The 21964-nt window shown below is 39.4% G+C and overlaps 1 protein-coding gene across 1 annotated transcript in view; it reads right to left on the bottom strand.

The window, feature by feature from the left end:
* Window positions 1-6530, bottom strand: part of PDE11A (phosphodiesterase 11A) — a 565819-nt gene extending 559289 nt beyond the window's left edge. The window contains exon 1 of the mRNA XM_006878796.1: window positions 5516-6530. Coding sequence (XP_006878858.1) covers window positions 5516-6427 — 912 coding nt within the window. The 5' untranslated portion in view covers window positions 6428-6530. The remainder of the gene's footprint in view (window positions 1-5515) is intronic.
* Window positions 6531-21964: the final 15434 nt, after the last annotated feature.

The raw sequence follows: 21964 nt of genomic DNA, 5'->3' as shown, positions 1-21964 counted from the left end.
TATATTGTATTTCTCTTCACTCAACTTATCTATTTATTAATTTTTGCTCCTTTCCCCCTCCCTTCTCTTTCCTGTTAGAGCTTTCCTTAACATATTTTAAAGGGTTCCCTGTGGTCCACTGTTAATAAAGCCCAAATTCTTTAGTGTAACATTCAAGGTCCTCCTTTTGCTCTCAGCTTCCCTTTGTACATTCACTGTATAGCACGTGTAATATTTTGACCAAATTAAACTGCTCACAGTTGCCATCACTGTGTCTCTGCTGAAATAATTTTGCAGTACTTGGATTACATTTGCCTATGCCACACCATCTCCATCTATTAAATCTAACCCTTTTCCCCCTTGAATGACACCTCTACTATTAAGTCTTTTATCATAATCCCAGTCACAAAATGGCTACACAGTTCTCTGAGACTAACAGCATTTGGTTTGTACCATGAATATGGCATTTATTACACTGAATAATACATATTCCTTGATGGTAAGTGCTTGGGGTCAGAAAGTACGTCTTTTCATTTTTGTATGGCCATAGGACTCTATCCAGACCCTTATAATGGGCACTGAGTATGTGCCTGTTGGAATATAACACATCAGACTTCCTGAATTCCTGACACACCTGTAACCCTTCTGTATCAAACCCTCTCCACCTCCCAATTCACTTAACAAAACATCCTGACAGCTTTTCAGACCAAAACCCATCAAACACCTGTATCATCATTATCAACACCAACAAATATTTCACTTCACACATTTTACTAATGTTTAAAGGGTATACAGTGAATAATCTCAAAGGAACATCTGTTACTTGAATGCTCTTATCATCTTCAACCTCTTGAGGGCAATTTTTTATTACAATATTAAAGTGGATTGTTTAATAACTTATAACTGTCAAGAGGGAGATAAAATGCAGTACTATAATCCATATTAGTTATCCAATTTTTTTTCATTTACAATTCTTTGCTTTTCTCTTAATTTCTAGTCTGTTTTTAAGGACTAATATATAAAGGTTGTTAAAAATAATGGAATAAATTAAGAGTTGTTGACCATAAAACCTTTTTTGTTCAACTTTAGTATTTTATTTAATATTCTAACCTTGACTCACTCCAGAATATTATGCTTATAACTTTAATTTAATGCCTTCCGTGACTTTCCCAAACCCACATTATAAACTCCCAAAAGAATCATCAATCTAGTTAGAATCTCAGTATGACAAATATTTTATCTCTTAAGGAAAAAAAGTACACTAGCATTATCAAAGCAAGGATAAGTTTTCACAGACTCCAGACTTTATGGACCCATGGAAAGTAAACCACTGCCTTGAAATAATCCTTAAACCTCAAACCAAAAACATCCACTGGTGTATTCATTGACAATGTTGTTGTTATTAGGTGTTGTCAAGCCAACAATTCATAGTGACCCTAGGAACAACAGATCTGAACCCTGTCCTATTCTTACAATCTCTGACACATCCAAGCCCATTGCTGTAGTAACTGTGTCAACCCACCTGGTTGAGGGTCATCTTCTCCTTCATCACCCCTCCACCTTTCCAAACATGGTATCTCTTTCCAAGGAATAACTCTCATAGCAATGTGCCCAAAGTATGTGAGATGAAGTTTTGCTATCATTGCCTCCAACAAGCACTCTAATAGTACATTCTCCAAGATATATCTGTTTGTCCTTTTGGCACTCCATGGATCTTCAGCACTTTTCTCCAACAACACATTTTCAAAGGCATCAACTCTTCTTCTATCAGCCTTAGTCATTGCCCAGTTCTCAGATGCATACCAAGTGATTGAAAAGACCATGGCCTTAATCAGGCACACCTTAGTCTTCTATGACATCATTGTTACTCAGTAATTTGGAGAGGTCATTGACTGAAGACTTTCCAAGGGCAGCTTAACTAGTTAAGCTAAACTTAAAAATACTTTAGCTTAATTAGTTAAAAAAATATCTGTCTTGAGCATATGCTCTTTTAAGATTTATCTATATAGGATCAAACTCAAACAACAATTCAAAAAAATACATAAGAGCCAAAAAAAAAATACATAAGAGCCTTAGAGGGTAGTGAATTTAAGTTATTGAAAGAAACTCAGAAAAGGAGGGTGATAATGTTTGCACAACTCAAAGAATGTGATCAATGACACTAAACTATCTATGTGAAACTTCTGAACTGGTATATATTTTGTGGTGTACAGTCTCAACAATAATAAATAAAATTTAGGAAAAAATATACTACTGTAGTTAATCCGAAGTATGAGAGGATATTAACCTTTTGCATAAAATTTTCAGGATGGTTACAGATATGATAGTTATAATAATAATACTATTTAAATCACATATTTGGAAAGTTGTTAGTTTTCACTGAGAAATAAGGAACAAGAAAAGATGGGAAGTTGCACACCTATGTTTATCACAGAAATATTCACAATAGCAAAAAGACGGGAGCAGCTCAAGCACCCATCAATAATCAAATGGACAGAGAAACTATGGTACATTCACGCAACAGAATATTATGCAGCACTGAAAAATAATGAATTCATAAAACATTACACAACATGGATGAATGTTAAAGGAATTACCTTGAGTTAAATATTTCAGTTACAAAAGGACAAATACTGCATAAACTCACTGTTGTAATAATGAGATTGGTAGGTGGGAAGAATTGCTAGGACTTGGGAAGATGTAACATTGTCACAACTATAAAACTGTTCACATTGTATGAACTGCTAAGAAGAAAAAAAGGCATAAAACTTTTGAGAAAATATGGTCCTGTGTTATCAATCATATTTTGTAGAATCCTAAATGGAGAGTGAAAAGACAGGAATTCAATAAACCTTGAATGCAGAGGCAGTTCTAAAATACCCATTATGAGAGCAGGGCATGGTTCAAGGAAATTATGAGTGCAGGGTATCCCTTGAACTCATGGCTTAGGCTGAACAAGATATGTTAAATTCACAGCTCACTCCCAGTTAATAACTGAAAATTAAATAAATAAAAAGAATACTAATAAACTAGATATCATCAGCAATAACAACTGGTATTTCCTAAATAATTGCAAATATGTAAAATACTGTTTTGGGGCCTTTGAGATTAATTTTCACAACAATAATCTTTACAAGGCAGGTATTATTATTCCCATATTTTCCGTGAATGAAGAAACTGAGATGCCAAGAGATCAGAAATTCCCAAGATCATACAGGTAGGGTAGTGATCAACTGTGCACAGGATCTATTCTAGGCCAATCTGACTCCAACTCTGTCAATTTTGATGCCTCAGGATCCTTTAGCATAGTAGAGTGATCATTGAAATTCAATAAGGCAACAGACAAGGAAAGCTGTGTAAAAGAAAAGTTTTGGAGATGGAAGGAGGGATTTTAAAAAATGACTGTGGAAAAGCACATTATAAGGAAAAGTAACAAAACATAAAAATTAAAAAAGGGAAAGTAGCTGTGTCAAGAACAGAAAACATAAAATGAAAAAAAGCTGTATACAGAGCTAAAAATACAGATATATGTCTTATAATTGAAAGAACATAGAAGAAACTTTCTAATGATCGTTCAAATGAAGAGGCGAACCAAGGTGTTAAGCTCCCAATGTGTAACATTCCTATCTGCCTTTTTTGAGTCTTTTAACAAGTCTTTTTCTCATTCATCACTATTCTGTGAAGTGAAGTGGGGGAAGGAAGACTTTCTTGTCCAATGTCAGCTTCCAAATTTTAAAGAAGTACCTTTGCTTTATATTCTATCTGAAATGAAAGATGAGGGCCCAGAGGAAACATTAGCTGCTGAAATTCTGGCTTTCTCTGCCTGTGGTAACACCCACAGCCACAGTTCTAGGAAGCAGGAAGACAAGTTAACTGCTGGGGAAGTCAGGAATTATGTTCTTGAAGAGAGGACAGTATATGAATAGCATTAAATAAAAGCAGGGCACCAAACTGGGGCGTTGAGAAGTCAAAGCTCTAGGAAGAGTTGAAGATCCTTTAGAGCTGACTAAAAAAAAAAAAAAGACAATAAAGAGAACAACTGCAATTCCAAGCTATAACCAGTATCATCCAACTAGATGAGGCTGTTTCGTTGTTTTTCTAGCCCAAGCATGCAATACAAGTGTTGTAAAAGAATGAGAAGAAAAAGTTTATGAATATTCATCAACATTTTTAATAGACTCCTTAGGACATGAAATATTTAAATGGTTTTATTTTCCCTATGGTTTTGTAAGATCATACTTGTTGAAGAACATTAATCAATTGCTTTATCTAAACTTATCATAGTCTTTGATATGATAAAATTGGTAACATATCCAATTAATAAAAAAGATTGCTGAAAAGTGGTATTTTTATAGTGGGATCATTAATATTAAAGTGTCAGTTTGAGAGACATCTCAAAAACATGACACTTGGCTTTAATAAAGTTTGTAAATGTTCTAAGTAAAATTGCCATTTTTCAGATGACATGGAGGAAACTTCACCACTAGTGATCCATTCACCCCTTTTGCTATCCTGCTTGAAACCAATGTTAGAGCAACATGGAGCTTTCTGAGACAAGTGGGGTTCTTCTCCCCTTTAAATGACTACAAAACTTTCAAAAGCAAAGATAATAATTTTTCAGATCTTATGAACTCCAAAGAGATTTCATAGAAAAGGGCAAACAGTTTCACAAAGTTCTGTGAATAAATACTGAAGAAATGAGAAGAGACTGTTGAAATCATGGTGGAAATGAAAGATTTTGAGACATCAGGCAACAGTGTGTTCGGTTTCCCATTTGAAACTAGTATATTTCCCCTGCTGTTTACTTTGTGAGCTACTTAAAAAATATCAATATAATTTTGTTTGTCTCACAAACTAAAAACCCACTTGCTCAGTCTATCCAAAGCTGACCACAGATAATCTGATTGCAGTGCAAGCTGAAGATAATGAATCCTTCTCCTTGTCCAACTTCTCTAAACTCAACAACAGAAACAAAGTTAATATAGAAACTCAAAAGACATAAATGAGTCAAAGGCCATTTTACATCCCTGCCTCTCCATCTTTTTTTGTTCTTTCTACTTGGAAACTCAAGCTACTAAAAGGTAGATAACAGGATATAATAGTAATTGCATTTCTTTTCCAAACCTGAATGAGAGGAAATAGATGGAATACGGTCCTTAAAAGTATAAGAGATACCAAATGCCCATTTTCTTCAAATAAACTTTAGCGTCCTGGAGTATATAAACATCTTTCCTAGCAACTCACAAATGCATTCTAAAACCGTATGTTGACATTCTTAAGGATGAAGAAAAACAGATAAACACAAGGTGTTACTTGAGTACACAATGTATGATATATGAATTTCCCATAAGTCACTATGTATCTGGAAAAGACCATTACATCAAAGATGCTATAGGAGCATTCTAAGTGGTCTAAACGAAAAAAAGCAATTTCTATAGCCTGGTGCCTGCTGTGTTCTTAGATGCCAAAGGGTAACTGCAGAGTTACCTCTCTCGCCAAAATGGTTCTGAGAGAAGGGAACAGTGGACAGTCCTACCTGGTAGGCATCAGGAATGTTGACCGTTTCTCCATGCTCCCCGACATAGCCAATGATGCCTTTGCCCCAGGGGACCTGCACCTCATTTGAGTTCTCTGTGCTGCTGCAGGGCAGCAGTGGGGTTCCTGCATGCACATCAAAGAATTTGGAAACCAGGGTCTTCTTGCCAGCAGCTGCCCCTTCCACCAGGAAGAGAGAGCAGCGGTCAGCGTCCACCATGAGGCAGACGAAGATGAGGATCTTGTAGCTCAGGCTGGTGAGGTCAAGGTCATTGGAGATGTCTTTGACCAGTTCGAGGAAGAACTGGCGCTCATTGTGCTTTTTGAGATGGCATTTGTAATCGATGGCTGTGGGGGGATACTGAGGCAGATTCACCCTCGATTCCAGCAGGGCACTGAGAATGTGGGCGGTGGTGGGGGGCAGAGAGCTCGCCTTCCGGAGGAGCGCCCTGCGCCTCACACTGCTCAGGGGCTCTTGGGCCCTGGAGGTCACCTGTTCATCGTAGGTCCTGTTCACGTGGATGGCCTTGGAGCGAGCAAAGCTCTTCCTTAACTCTTTCTGAGAAGCTCTCCGCTGCAGGTTCCCATCGGCCCGGCTGCTACTGGTCCAGCTGGGACTCAAAGGAACCCCGCCACAGTCCCCGCCACCAAGAGTGGGCTGGTTGTTGGCAGAGCCATTTGGTCCAGTGCCACCACCGACGATGCTGCTGCCTCTGCCACTACCATGAGCCAAGCCGCTGCTGGCAGCCGGAGCAGGCCTTGAACCCGAAGCCCCCTGACCCTGGCTGTGCCTCTGCAGCCACTTCTCCACCATCTCCTGCTTCCCCTTCCGCATCAAATAATCTTCCAACAACTCTGGGTGCCCGTCCAGGAAACTTTCCACCTCCCCGAAGTCCAGGCGAGGGCTTGTCATGGCCTCAGACACTGCTGTGGCTGCTTCTCAGCACTTTGACCTGTGGTTACCTGTCCTGAGCTCTCTAGCTGGGCCTGCACATGTCTCCCACGAGTCCTCCCAGCCAGGTGCCCCTTCCTTCTCTGGCTCCGAGCGTGGCTGGCCTGCACCCCACCCCCTCGCCCTGCCCACTCCTGCTCCGAGCAGGTGCCCCGCGCTTAGCTCTGAGCTCTGAGCTCTGCTGCTGTCAGCGCTCGCCTGCTGGATACGCGCGGAGCTACCGCTGCTCTGGCTGCGCTGCCGCGGCTGGCTGCCGCTGTAGCCAGATGAGTGGACCACTGTGAAGCGGAGGAGGGCAGGACACGCCCCTGAGAGGCGAGTGGTGGGAGGAGGAAGACGCGTAGCCCAACGAGTCCAAGTCCACGGACCAGGATGCCACACTGTTCCGGGGAAAGTCTCCAAGTCTCCTGGTAGCTGGGATCCTGGGAATCAGACTCCGGGCTGGAATATGAGTAGAAGTGGGACACGCACCTTGCTCCTGGCCCCCTCCCCTTGCCTTTCTTCTCTACTTCCCCAGCCTTCCTTGGTCGCTGCCTGCTTATTCCTCCATGGAGGCCAGCAGGAATCCAGTGGGAGCGCAAGTACGAAGAAGTGTTGATGTTCTGCAGGGATCAGAACCGAGGAGCGGAAACGAAGATGCTCAGGAGCAGGCAGGGCTCCTTTTCTTGGATGTGACTGGATTGTTGGTTCCCCTGGATTCCTGGCACTGCCCACCAGCACTGACCAGCACCTTGTGGGCGTTTAGTAAATATTGGTGGAACTGAATTTCCCCGAAATTAGCAAAAAAGTTCCCCATGTGGACAGATCATGAGTTTAACCAAATTCGTGGGCTACTGGGAGGAAAGGAAGGAGGAGGTAAAGAGCAGTTACATGAGTTAGGGAGACCCTGCCTTAAAAGGGCAAACGGCAAGGGGGGGCCTTGAGGCTTTCGGGGCGTTCTTCAATCAGTCCTGGGTTGTTTTGCTGTAGCTGTTTCTCTCCCCTTCCTGAATGATTTGCCTCTTCTTCCTTCTTTTCCCCACAAGACCGCCAAGCCTTCCTTTACTTTCAGTGTTCTAAGACTTGGCACTTAAGGATTTCTCCAGTATGCATGGCTTTTCTGTCTCCGGTCCTGGGGGTGCTCAGGATCTGGCTTGTCTCAGCTAGTTAAGCTGGGAATAACATCACGTTTTCCCTAGGGCTTTTTCCAAGCCCACTGACTGGTAAAGCCACAGGTGATTTGCCAGGAAAAAAGGTGCAGACTGGTTACATTTCCTTGAACCCCAAGGGAAGCCTCCTCTGTGGGGAACAAAACTCAGCTGGAGCACCATCCTGTTCCCTGGGAAACCAAACCACCTGGAAATGCTCTTTAAAAATGCTAGTAGTCCAGGAGATTAAAAAAGAGTGCAGATGAGCCCTTTAGAAGGCTTCAGGGGGCAGGCACACAGTTCCCCAATGGCCTTGACCCTAGAGGCTACCTTCAGGGCAAAGCAGCCAAGGTATGCTGAGTACTTGCTGTGTGGCAGTCACTTTCAAGCCATCTATTCATTTAAGCCTCAACAGATCCATGAGAAAGGGAGCACTCTTTATTCCATTTTACAAATGAGGAGACACTCAGAAGTCAAGTGGCTTCTAACAGTGAACCAGAGACCAGAATACTGGTAGTTTGGAGATATTGGCTACTGAAGGGTGAAGATTATTAAAAAATTAAATAGGTCCTTTTTTCCTCACCTCACAATAGGTGGTTGGGAGGCATGAATCATGAATCTGTTCTCTTTCAGAACATCTTTCCTCTCCTTCCTGCCATTAACATTTCTGCCAGTATCCTTGGTAATGAACCAGGCCTGGGAACCTCTTTGAACCTTAATAGGGTGCTCTTTGTGTTGATAAACTTATTTTTCTTGTTGGGGGTAAAAAAAAAGTGCTTTTCATGGTATTTGCCACATAGAAGATTCTCAATAAATGTTAACTGTTGTAGTAGTTTTGTTATCCTTATTATTATCCTAAGATAATAGTATTTGAAAACTGGATTGCATGTAGCCACATCTCTCTGGTCCTTGAAGTGATTCCTCAATAAATAGATAGTCAGCTGGGTGCTGGAGCTGCAGGAGCTCACAAAAGCCCATTTTAGCATCTCTCTGAAACTCTGTGTTGAATGACATCATGTCAATAGCTTGAAATCAAACATAACAGGAGTGATCACACCATGGAAATGAGCAAATGCTATAAATCAGCACTTCCCCTTCCCCCGCAGAGTGATGGTCTTTAAATATTGTCAGTATTTCTAAAAGCCAGAAAGGGGAATAATCTAAATATCATTCAATGAGTAGATAAATAAAATGTAGTATTTCCTACACACAACAGATTGTTCAGCCATAAAAAAGGTTATCATTTCTACTGTGACATGGATGAACCGTGAAAAGGTTTATTCAACGTGGAAGAAGCCACACACAAATGAGTCAAAAATTACAACATTTTCTGCGATTTCATTTATATGAAATGCTCAGAATAGGCAAATTCACAGAGAAAGAGAGCAGATGAAGAGTTGACAGGAGATGGAGAGGAAGAAGGGTTGAGAAGTAGCTGCTAAAGGGCTTAGGGTGTCTTTTTAGAGCAATAATAATGTTGTAAAATTGATTGAGATTGTTGCACAATTCTGTGCAAAAGTCACTAAATTATACACTCTAAATTGGTAACTTCTATGGCATGTGAATTATAGCCCAAGAAAGCTATTCTAAAATACAACCTTTTTTGCTTTTCTCACCGGTACCCAGCTAGTATTATGTATGGAAGCAAGAAAAGAAAGAAACATCTTCAGAGAAGAGAAATAAAGAGATTAAAAGTATCCAAAACACTAACCCTGGGCTGCTTAGAAATAAAACATTTACTTACTAAAGATTTCCTTAATTCCATCTTCCATGTCTTCCTTAAAAAAGCATTTGCTTAGCAGAGATCATGTTCCAGATTCTAGAACTAAAAAGACCAAGACAAGCATCTGCCTTTGAAGATTTTGTAGTTTACAGGAGCACCAAGAGAAATGGGAGTAGAGAAGATTTCTGTGAAGGGTAGAGCAAACAATGGAATGAAGATTTGGGAAGATGAACTCAGCATTTCTGAGTTAGTTCTGATAGCCATGCTCCCTGCTCCGTGCATGAGCTGCCCAAAGCAATCACCCGGCAAAAGAATGAGAAAGCAGCAGAGAACACACAGAAGATCATCAAGAGCTGATGAAGGGCTGCACTGTAAGAAGTGCACTGAGGTGACCTCAGTTACCTGTCTTCTTCATTTTCAGTTTGTAAGATGGGATATGTATTAGTCATGGTTACAGAAGGAAACAGGGCACAGTCAGGAGGGTTCATTTACAAAAGGAATAGTTACAAAGGTAAAATATAGTTGAAAGGACTAGCAGGTTCAGAGAAGTTATCCTCTCTAGAACTGGTGATTAAAAAAAAGGAGAGAGAGAGAGAGAGAGATTCCTAGGGCCCAAGAGAGAGGCTCTTATAGTGTTGACAGTTCCCTCATCAGGAGCTGCCATAATCAGTCAAAGGACAATGACAGTTCAAGCTCACTTGACAGACCTCAGGAAATGTATTGTTGTTAGGTGCCATCACATGAAATTTGACTCATGGCAATTCTATGTACAGCATAGTACATTGAGTCCTGCATCATTTTCAATGTTATGCTTGAGCATACTATTGAAGCCACTAATTCAACCGATCACTGGGGAATAAATACCTTGAACTCATTCTCCTCTGTCCCTCCTGTCTCCTGAGGTCCTCATTGCCCAAAACTAATCAAAAACCAAGTAGGTCACCCTTCCAAAACAGAGAGTAAGGGGAACAAAAAAGTATCTAAGACCTAGAGAGAGAAATGGCAGCTATTTGGCCCATTACAGGAACTTGAACAGATTCGCTCAGGAAGAAAAAATAGACACTAAAACCCTGCTGATCCTGTACCATCATTGTAATCTCTGTTGTGCTTAAACCCAGGGTTGCTATCACTATTCCAATCCATCACATTAGCCATATTACACATTCTTGCTCTACTTTCTCAAACATGATCACCTTGTCCAGGTAGTTGTTCCTCCTGAAAATATGCCCAAAGTATATGACACAAAGTTTCACAATCCTTACAGCACTCTTTAAAGACATTTTAGAACACAGATACTTGTTCACAGTGTATTTAAAAATTTGCCAACATAACTCAAAGGTATTAATTCTTCTTCAGTCTTCTTTAGTCACTGTCTAGTTTTCACATGCAAATCAAGCAATTGAAATTACCATAGTTTTGGTCAAGCTCACCTTAGTCTTTAAAGTGATATCACTGCTCTTAAGCACTTAAAGAGAGCCTTTGCCATAGATTTGCCCGTTACAGCAAGTTTTTTTGATTACTTTACTGCTGCTTCCATGAATGCAGACTGGGAGTCCATGTATTATTAAGTCCTTGACAACTCTGATCTTTTTGTCACTTATCATCATGTTGTCTATATTAGTCTAGTTGTGAAAATTATTCGTTCTGGTGGCCTAGTGGTAAGAAGTTCCACTGTCAGCTCAAAGGCACGAGTTTCAAATCCACCAGTTGCTCCTCAAGAGAAAAATGGGCAAGCTCCTCCCATGCAATTCACAGCCCCTAAAAACCCACTGCAGGGTAAGCTATGAGTAAGTTCTAACTAGGCAGCACATAACAGCAACATACATTGAAGTGCAATCCACACCAAAGGCTATGTATAGTCTTTGATCTTCCTCAATAAGTGCTTTCAGTCGTCTTTTCTTTCTGCAAGCAAGGTTGCATAATCTCCATATTATCAGTTGTTGATGAGTCTTCCTTCAATCCTGACACCACATTCTTTTCATATAATCTTTTCTCTGACTATTTGCTCAGCATACATATTGAAGAGACACAGTGAAAGGATACAGCCTTCACATACCTTAAAGATAATTTAATAGTCCACTCTCATTTACATATATAGAAACTGAAATCCAGAAGAGACAATAACTCCTCTAAAGTTACCTGCTAAATACAAACTCTAATTTGTGCTTAGCTTCATTCCACTCTTGGTGAGATCCCACAATTTATTACCTAGTGATTGAAGCCCAGTGAACTTTAGTCTCCTGCTTATTAATCTCTTTAACAGCTATATTTACTTTTATCTTGTGACCACTGGGCACCTTCAGACATATAAGTGGATATTGATCCAATCTTCAAAATTAAATATCCACATTAAGAAATAAATTAAGTATTCACCCTTATTCACTGTTGCTGGGAATATAAAATGGTGCAACCACTGTGGAAGGCGGTATGGCACTGTCTCAAAAAGTTGCAAATAGAGATACCATTTGACCCAGCCATAACTGACATCCAAGCAAATATATACACACCCATGTTTATTGCGGCTTTGTTCACAATAGCAAGAAGTTGGAAACAACTTAAGTGCCCATCAACAAACGAATGGATAGAGAAGCTGTGGTATATTCACACAATGGAATACTATGCTGCATTGAAAAACAAGGAACTCATGCAATATTATTCAAAATGGGTGACTCTGGAGGACATTATGCTGAGTGAAGTATCTTAGTCACAAAAGGAAAAATACTGCATGGTGCCACTGTTGTAAAACAGGACTGACGTCAAGGTTGGGGAGGGACTGAGAAAGATGGGTTCAATAATGTATACTGCATTGAAACAGATGAGGGAGAAAACTGTTTAAAAGGGATATGTAATTAGGTATTTTTGTCATGAAAGGAGTCTAGAGCAAAGGCTACATGGTGGAGTGGACCTGGGGGAGGGTTTGTAAAACAATGAAAGTATTTTTCTTTTACTTTTCCAAGAGGGTAGTATACTAGGGGGAGGGTTGGAGGGGAGAAAAGTGCAACAATGAATGAATGAATGGAAATCCAAAATCTCTGTAATTTTTTCTGAAATTAATAATAAATTTAAATAAAAAATTTAAAAAGAAGAAAACAAAAGAATATTGCTCTGTTAATAAATAGAGGTTTTGGGCCTCTACTCCATATTTCCTGTCAAGGAAGGAGTTCCATCCCTTCGGAATGTAATTTTCTAATAAATATCCCTTTACTTTTTTACCTACAAAAATGTATTAAGACGTTCTACTGGCCAATAACACCTACTGAGACTTAGGGAGGAAAACATCCCAGCAGCACTTCTGGAACCTTGCCACTTCTGCTGGGCCTTTATCTACTCTGGCAAAAACAGGGAACAGCCTCCTCCTCCTAATCAGACAAAGGAAAGGAGACAGATACACTCAAAGATCCTATGAGACTTGGGGAGGAAAATATTCCAGGCAGTATTCCTGGGTCTTTGTCCACTTCTGGGGAAAACTGTCCCCTCTCATCAACCTATAGGACAAGACAGACAAGTGGATCCATCACAACTAGGCAATGGGAGAAACCCCAGCTCCCTGCCTCTCCAAGAATAACCAGCTGAGACACGTGTCACACAGAACTGCCCATAGACAACCAGTGGAGAAGACTGCCACTGGGAAACTGAATCAGAGGGACCACTTCTAAGGTCTGCAACCATATCAATAACATTCATAAAAAAAGGAACTGACAACAACCTACACAGACACAACAGAAACTGCCTCACACAACCAAGAAGATCACATAATGTCAATAGATAGGTTCAAACATTATTTCTTAAAAAAAGAAGGAAAAAAAGCCAAGTCTTCTCTTAAACAAACAGAGCATATTGCAGACCCATGACATAAGAGACAAGGAAGTAGAAGAAATTTATCAATGTAGAGCTATATGAACAAGTACTGAAGAAGTTATAAATGATGGGAGAAAGAGTTGAAACAATAAAAAAGAAGTACAAGAATTAAAAAAAAATCATCACAAGACAGAGAGATACGATACAGTACTAGAAACAACACCAAATAAAATACATTCAAAAAAAGAAATATCAAAATATAATCCAGATTATCAAGACTGATATTGCAGAAATGTTCAACATGTTTGAAGAAATATAAAAGCAGATTAAAAGAGATGTAATTGAGAGTCAATCAACTAAAAGACAAGACCTTTAATGTAAATTTATTAGAAGAAAACATAAACAGAACTTCAAACAGAACAATATATGTCTTCCCCTCTTGCGCCGTCCCTCCACCCTCCCAAGCATGGTGCTCTCCAAGGACCGGTCCCTCCTTACAACATGTCCAAAGTATGTCAGACAAAGCCCCAGAATCCTTGCCTCAAAAGAGCAGCCTGGTTTAACCTTCTCCAGGTTGAATCTGTTTGTTTTGTTTTCTTGGCAGTCCAGGGTACATTCAATACTCTTCTCCAGCACCACAGCTCAAAGGCATCAAGTCTCCTTCTATCCTTCATAGTCATTGTGCAACTCTCTGATGCATAACAAGTGATTGCAAAGACCATAGCCTGTATCAGACACATCTTAGTCTCCAGAGTGACACCATCGCTCTTCAGTACTTTAGAGAGGTCCCTAACCACAGACTTTCCCATGGCAATACGTCTTTTAATTTCCTGGCTACTGGTGCCAAGAGTGTTGACTGTGGAGCCAAGCAAACTAAAGTTGTTAACAATCTCAATCTCTTCACCATCCATCCTGATGCTGCCAATTGGTCCAGCGGTGAGAATCTTTGTCTTCTTAACATTGAGCCTCAAACCATACTGAAGGCTGCAGTCCTTGACCCTCTATAGCAAGCATTTCAGCTCCTCCTCAGTTTCAGCAAGCAGGGTTGTGTCATCTGCATAATGCAGACTGTTAATAGATCTTCCACCAATTCTGACACCACACTTTTCCTCATAGAGCCCAGCCTCTCAGATAATCACATGAATGTATACAAAAATGAAAATATTTTTAAAGTAATTTTTTTTAAAAAAAGAGACTAGTAGGACTAAATACCAATTCCAAAAAACTTAGCTGTCTATGAACTGTGAGTTCTGCATAGATATTTACCTATATCAGAACTTAATTCACAAAGTAGTTATCCTCTATGCTAATTCCAAAACCAGAAATTCTGTATTTACTTTTCGTTTTGTAAGCACAATTCCCCCTTCACTTAGTTTTCATTTTGTAAGCACATTTTTCCCTTCAGTTTGTTCTGTTGAATCTCACCATATATCTTTTAAAACAGTCATACCCTATCCTAACAGTGATTTCTCTTTAATCCACTAAAGTTCTACAGCCTATAGTACCCTACCAGAAAATTATAAGTAACATAACTATGTAGATAAGTATGAACTAGTATAGTAGTCTGTCTTTCACACAAATTTGTAATGTTTTCATCATAAACTGATGTCACATTGGCCAAAACCAGTCATCCAGCCTATGAGAGAGACAGTTATAGACGAGTTTACATAGGATGTGAATATGAAGAATACAAGTAATTCATTGTGACCAGAGGTAGACAGGCTCTCTCCTGAAACCCATACCACTTTTCCTACTGTCAAAAGACATTTGCTCTTAATTTTTGCACAGATAACTAAAATTTATTATCACCAGGATCATCATACTCTTTTCCTATCTTATATCACCCATGTAATCATTTTTATATTATAAATTTCTCTTTGTATTCAGCTTTTCTCTTCCAAATCTCCTTTCATTGTTTTAATTCAAAACTTCATCATGCAAGCATCTTAGATTAACAAGTATTATACAAAAGTGTGATAACGGCACAGCCTCGATTAGACATTCTTTAATCCATTAGAATAAAGGGTGTTCTGATGATGTAGCCAATAGCTGCTAACCCAAAGCCATGCCTTTTCAGCAGTTCAAATTCACCAATAGCTCTGCGGGAAAAGGATGGGCAATTTCCTCCCATGTGTCTTACAGTCTTGGAAGCCCAATGGAGGGTCAGATATGAGTAGGTTCTGACTGATGGTAATGAGTAAAGGAGTAAGTGATTAGGACTGAGTTATTGCTTTGTTCTTCTAGCAGTCCATGGTATATTCATCACTCTTCTCCAGCACCACAGCTCAAAGGTATCAATTCTTCCTATCATCCCTAATCATTGTCCAGCTCTCTGACACAGAATACACAATTGTGAAGACTATGGCCTGGATCAGGCGCATCTTAGTCTCCAGATTGATGTTGTTTCTCTTCAGTACTCTGGAGAGGTCACTCACAGCTGACTTTTTCAATGCAATTAGTCTCTTGATTTCCTGGTTGCTGGTAGCAAGAGTATTGACGGTGGAGCCAAGCAAACTAAAACTGTTAACTATCTCAATCTCTTCACCATCCTTATGATACTGTAAATTGGCCCAGTGGTGAGAATCTTCATTTTCTTGATGTTGAGCTTTATTCCATATTGAACGCTACAGTCCTTGACCTTCTGCAGCAAGCACTTCAGGTCCTCCTCAGTTTCAGCAAGCAGGAATGTGACATCAGTACAAGGCAGGTTGTTGAATCTTCCTCCAATCCTGCTGCCACATGCCTCCTCAGACAGCGCAGTGTTCCAGATGATCTGTTCTGCATACAGCTTGAAAAGGTAGAGAGAGAGAATATATCCCTGGTGGATGCCCTTTCCAATTTTGAACCATGCAGTTTCTCCTTGCTCTGTTCTGAGGACTGTCTCTTGGTTCAAGTATAGGTTTCACATAAGCACAATCAAATGTTCTGGGATCCCCATTCTTCTCAGAGTCAGCCACAGTTTGTTGTGACCCACACAGTCAAAAGCCTCTGCTCTACTACTGGGGCTGAAACCCATGGCAGTCATTACACAGGCCTATTGCAGTAATAAACCTCATAATCATGTGTGTGGTCCTGTAAGGCCATTACAATGAATTAGCCAACTCAGAGCACAGCAATGAGAGCCCTTGGAGGAGTGACTGGTATTAGAATTGGTAAAAGTGGTTGTGGGCGGATCAAGAGCACTTATCTGGCCACATATGTTTATGTGGTGCAGACATTCTTGACAGGGACTGTTTCCCAATGGCGGTTACACACAGTTGACCCCATGCCAGCCCCATTCTTTTTACACTTTTTTCAATTTAGAAATGGAAACAACTCTAAAAAATAAATTCAACACGGATTTAGAACTATATTTTTAATTATGCATAATTTTATATGATATTAAAAATTAGCAGGTACATTAAACACAGGTTTTTTAATTTCAAAATTTGTGGGCATTAGTGACTCATAAACATGTAGAAAACAAGCTTCAATATAATGTCATAAATGTTTCAAATATTTTTTTTCTTTGTAAAATCAATATTTTATAACTCCAGGAAAAAACAGCTAAAGCATCTTACTAGAGAAGTGTTTGTAGGTGATATAAATTCATTAGAGTTCAACAATTTAAATTTTTTTTTTATATTTGAAGATTCATCTTTAGCAAGATATGGGGACATATAATATAAAAATTCTTCAATCTTTATAAAAGTAACTTTGATAAAATTATCTTCAATAATCAAAATGTTGAGAGTATAAAAGAGTGTAAGAATTATCCTGTTCTTAATATACGTCATCCACCTTGTAAAGCAGGTTATGTACATTAAAGCACAATTTACAATACTACTACTAAAATACTACTGTTGGGATATTATAAATGGGAAATGGATAAAGCAAATTAGAATCATCCCTAAATATTATTACATGTAACATTATTTATATTAATTATTCAAAGTGTGGGTCACTACTAGTAAAAGACAATAGGAGAAAAAAACTGGTAGAAAGAAGTCAGCAACAGATTATTTAGTTTTCAATTGGGGGACAAATTAATATGTAAAAAAACAATGCAAATAAACATTAAACACTGTTTTTCTTCTTAATTGCCAATTTTTTTTGTTGCCAAAATACTCTTTTAATTTTTATTCATTTCAATGAACATTTACAGAGATTTTGGATTTCCATTCATTCATTGTTGCACTTTTCTCCCCACTCACCCCACCCCCACCCCAGTTCTCTCCTCTCCTTGAAAGGCAAAAGAAAAAACTCCTTCATTGGTACACAATCCCCCCACACTCCCCACCCCCATCCCAAGTATACTCCACTCTGCAACCCTCATTCCAAACTCTTATGATAATCATAATGCCCTAAAAATATATTACTTTTAAACTGTTCTCTCCCCCATCGGCAAAGTTGCCAATTTTTCAGTCACAAAATCAAAGTATTTATCATTCTAGGCATTGTTTTTATATGTCTTATAAGAAATACTTCATGAGAATTAAATTAAAATACCTTATTATTAAAAAATGATCACCATTTGTTTCATGTGTTATTTATGACTTGACTCAAGGATTAAATATTACTCCCAAGAGTTTCACAGAAAATAATATAAAAAGCCCAAAAATGTCAACTCTCAACTATTAACTTTTTTATTTTGAATGATCATGACAAATGAGAAAAGAGAGTAAGGCCAAGCAACTGTAAGTATCAAATAGTCTTTTTTGAGATGTACTATGCAAGTTACTCATAAAACATGTACAATGTTTTAATGTCATAATTTACCTTTTCAACATACATATATCAAAAATCACAGACAGTTTAAACTTTGAGAAATCATTATATTGTCATCAAATTGATCTTACTTATCAATATAGGATATAAAAGAATAGCTAGTTTAATTACATCTTTTGGCAACACTAAGTGTATCACTGTTAGATGTTTTAAGAAAAGCTAATGAATATATCCTTGTGAATCATTAACTCAGTCAACTCAAGATAGAACTTGTACTATTCAAACTTCAATTTTTAATATAAAAAACAAATTAAAAGCCCCATTTTTTTCCTGTGATATGTTTGTGATTAAGTCACAAAGTACATACAATCACTAAAATATATTTTGTTAAAAGTAACCCATGTTGCTGTTGTGTAGTGAGTCAGAACTGACCCATAGTTGACCCTCCAGCTAGTTTTCAAAGGCAATTAATAGCATGGGTCAAGATTGCCCATCCTTCTCCCACAGAGCAGCTGGTGGATTTGAACCATGTGCCTTTGTTATTGCAGCACAGCTTTCTGCCAATAGGGCACCAGAGCTTCCTAAAAGTCATCACAGATACATCATTATATAGGATCTTGAGCATTTCTTCCAGTAACAGTTTCTTGTTATTCCAAATCTCTGGACTAAAGTGCTCTTCATCCAAGCCATCATATTCTCAATTGTTTCCTATGCTTCTGAAGGTTGGACAGTAAATAAGGATGACAGAAGAATTGATGTCTTTTAATTGTGCTTATCGAGAAGAGTGCTAAGTTTCTCATGGACTGCAAAAATAAGAAAAAAATCTATTTTAGAAGAAGTGCCACCAGGGTTCCTTAGAAGGAAGGCTAGTGACCCTTTGTCTCACATATTTTGGGTATGTCGTGAGGAGGGACCAGTATTTGGAAAAAGACATCATGCTCAAAAATGCAGAAGGTCCAAGGAAAAGGAAGACATTCAACAGAATGGATTGACAGAGTGATTGTAAGTTTTGAGCATATTGGAGATTGTCAGGATGGTGCAGGTTAGGTAGAGAGTCATATCTATTGGTCTTAAGGTCCCTACGAGACACAGTTGACTAGACAGCATCTAACAACAACAACAACAACAAAAGGTATCCAAAAGCATTGAGGCCATAGTAAGTTTGAAATTTAGACTATTTCATCTTTTTTTTATATGTTGCTGGGTCGAGTAGTCAGAACCAATCCATAGCTGACCTTCCAGCAGGTTTTCAGAAGCAGAAAATCTCACAGGAGGAGACTGCCCTTCCTTCTCTGTTCTTTATGTTATTGGGAAATCTGTCCTATATTACATAACATCTCTGGTGGTGGTTGTTGATTTGAAGCCTGTCCTAACCTGTGCCATCCTCATCATCTCTAACATGCTCGAATGCATTGCTGCAGTCACTGTGTCAGTCCACCTGGTTGAGGGCCTTCCTCTCTATGGGCTGTCCTTTCTACGCATGATATCTCTTTCCAAGGAATAGTTCCTCCTAACAGCATGCCCAAAGTATGTGAAGTGAAGCTTCTCCATGCTTGCCTCTAAGGAGTACTGTGCCAGAACTTTTTTCCAGGATATATATGTTTATTCTTTTGGCAGTCCATGGTCTATTCAGCAGTATTCTCCTATAATACTAACTCAAAGGCATCAATTCTTCTTCTATTATCCTTATTCATTGTCCAACTCTAAGATGCATAGCAAGTGACTAAAGTGACCATGGCTGAATCAAGTATACCTTTAAATTGGCATCATTGCTCTTCAATACTTTTGCTTTCTGTCTCTGTACCTTTCCAATCTGTATGCAGAATAGATCATTTGGGAGGCTGGGCTTTATGAGAAGGAATGTGGCTTTAGGTTTGGAGGAAGACTGATCGATGACCTGAGATATGCAGATATCACAACCTTCCTTGCTGAAACTGAGGAGAACCTGAAGTGGTTGTTGCAGAAGGTCAAGGACTGTAGTCTTCAATATAGATTGAAGCTCAACATCAAGAAAACAAAGATTCTCACCACTGGGTCAATTGGCAATACCATGAAAGATGGAAAAGAGATTGAGGTTGTTAACAATTTCAGCTTGTTCACCTTCACAGTCAAAATTCTTGGCACCAGCAGTTGGGAAATGAAAAGACAAATTGCACTGAGGAAGTTTGCTGTCAGGGACCTGTCCAAAGTCCTAAAGTGTAATGATGTCAGTTTAGTAACTAAGGTGTGCCTGATCCAGACAATGGCTTTCACAATTACTTGTTATGCATCAGAGAACTAGACAATGACTAAGGATGACAGAAGAATCGATACCTTTGAGTTATGGTGCTGGAGAAGGGTATAGAACATACTATGGACTTCTAAGAGAACAAACAGGTCTGTCTCGGAGAGGGTAAAACCAAATTTCTCCTTGGAGGCAGGGATTGTGAAACTCTGTCTCACATACTTTGGGTACGTGGCCAGGAGGGGCCAGTCCTTGGAAAAGGATACCATGCTTGGAAAGGAGGAGGGACAGCGCAAGAGAGGAAGACCCTGAATGAGATGGATTGATACAGTAACTGGGGTAAGGGGGTGTAGGTGTGTCAGAATCAGTAAGACTTAATCAGGATAGGGCAGGATTCAGAACTATTGAACCTAGGGTATCTATGAGTTGAAGGTGACAACAACAAGGTTAAATTATTTCTAAGAATGCTGCTGTTTTTAATTGTATACTGTTGAGTCAGAACCAACTCATAGCTGATCGTCCAATGGGTTTTCAGAGGCAGTAAATTGATGGCAAGAGACTGCCAATCCTTCTCTCAAGGACTAATTGGTGGATTCGAACCATGTACCTTTAGGTTGGCAGCATAATTCCTTACAACTAACTCCATTGTTATAGACACTATGTCAATCCATTTGTTGAGAGTCTTCCTCTTTCTCTGATCCTCTATATTTCCCAGCATGATATCTTTTTCAAAGGACTAGCACCCTCCTGACAACGTGCCCAATATAGGTGAGATAAAGTTCCCTCATCCTTGCCTCTAAAGCGCACTCTGGTTGCACATCTGTTGAGTAGACACCAACTCATAGCTGACCATCCAGTAGGTTTTCATAGGCTGTAAATTGCACAGGAAGAGGCTTCCCATCTTCCTCCTAGGGAGCAGCTGCTAGATTCAAACCTCTGCCTTTGGATTGGCAGTACAAACCCTTATCCATTAGGCCACTAGAGTTTAACAAAGATGTTAAGTACACTCGATGAATAAGGAAAAATATCTTCCCTGACCCTCTACCTTTCCCAGCATGATGTCTTTTCCCAAGGACTAACATCTCCTAATAAAAAGCCCAAAGTAAGTGAGAGTAAGTATTACCACTCTTGCCTCTACAGAGCATCTTGGTAGCACTTCCTCCAGGACAGCTTTGTCTGTTTTGCAGTCCATGATAGTTTCAGTATCTTCTCCCATATAAGTTCAAAGACATCAATTCTTCTTCAATCTTATTTACTCACTGTCCAGTTTTTGGATGCAAAGAAGCAGCTGAAAAAGGAGAGCTTAAATCTAGGGCAACTTAATAAACTAAATCCTTGCTTTTTAGCACTTTGAAGAAGTCCTTAATAGTAGATTTTATCAGTACAATATATCTTTTGATTTCTTGACTGCTGGATGATAATGGATGTGGATTTTGGATTCAAGAAAAGTAAAACTGATAACTTTAAGCTTTCTTTGTCTATTATTATTATGCCCAATGGTCCAGAGGATTTTTATTTTTGTTGAGATCTTGTCCATAAAGAGGGTTGTCTTTGATCTTATGCAAGAAAAGCTTTAAATCTTCACTTTCTGCAAACAAAGTTGTGTCATCTGCACAAAACAGGTTGTTGGTGAGTTTTCCTCCAATTCTGATACCATGTTTTTCTTTGTAGACTACAGCTTCTAGAATTATTTGCTCAAAATATAGATTGAAGACCAGGGAATGCCGCCGCCAGACGGGGGAACGCCGCGAGAGGGACCCGGAAGAGACCTGGGAAGAACAACAGCCAGCCACCCACCACGGAACTCCAGAGGAGTGAAGACTGTGAGACCCCAGAGGAACAAAGACTACTGGACACTGTGGGACCCCCCTGCAACCCACACCTGTGTGACCCTTAACACACAGGGTGCTGCTGCATAA

This window comes from Elephantulus edwardii, unplaced genomic scaffold (assembly GCF_000299155.1).
Source record: "Elephantulus edwardii isolate Elephantulus edwardi_28Jun2011 unplaced genomic scaffold, EleEdw1.0 scaffold00001, whole genome shotgun sequence".
Classification (NCBI taxonomy): domain Eukaryota; kingdom Metazoa; phylum Chordata; class Mammalia; order Macroscelidea; family Macroscelididae; genus Elephantulus; species Elephantulus edwardii.
The sequence above is the reverse complement of the archived record's forward strand: the minus strand, read 5'-3'. Positions and strand labels throughout refer to the sequence as shown.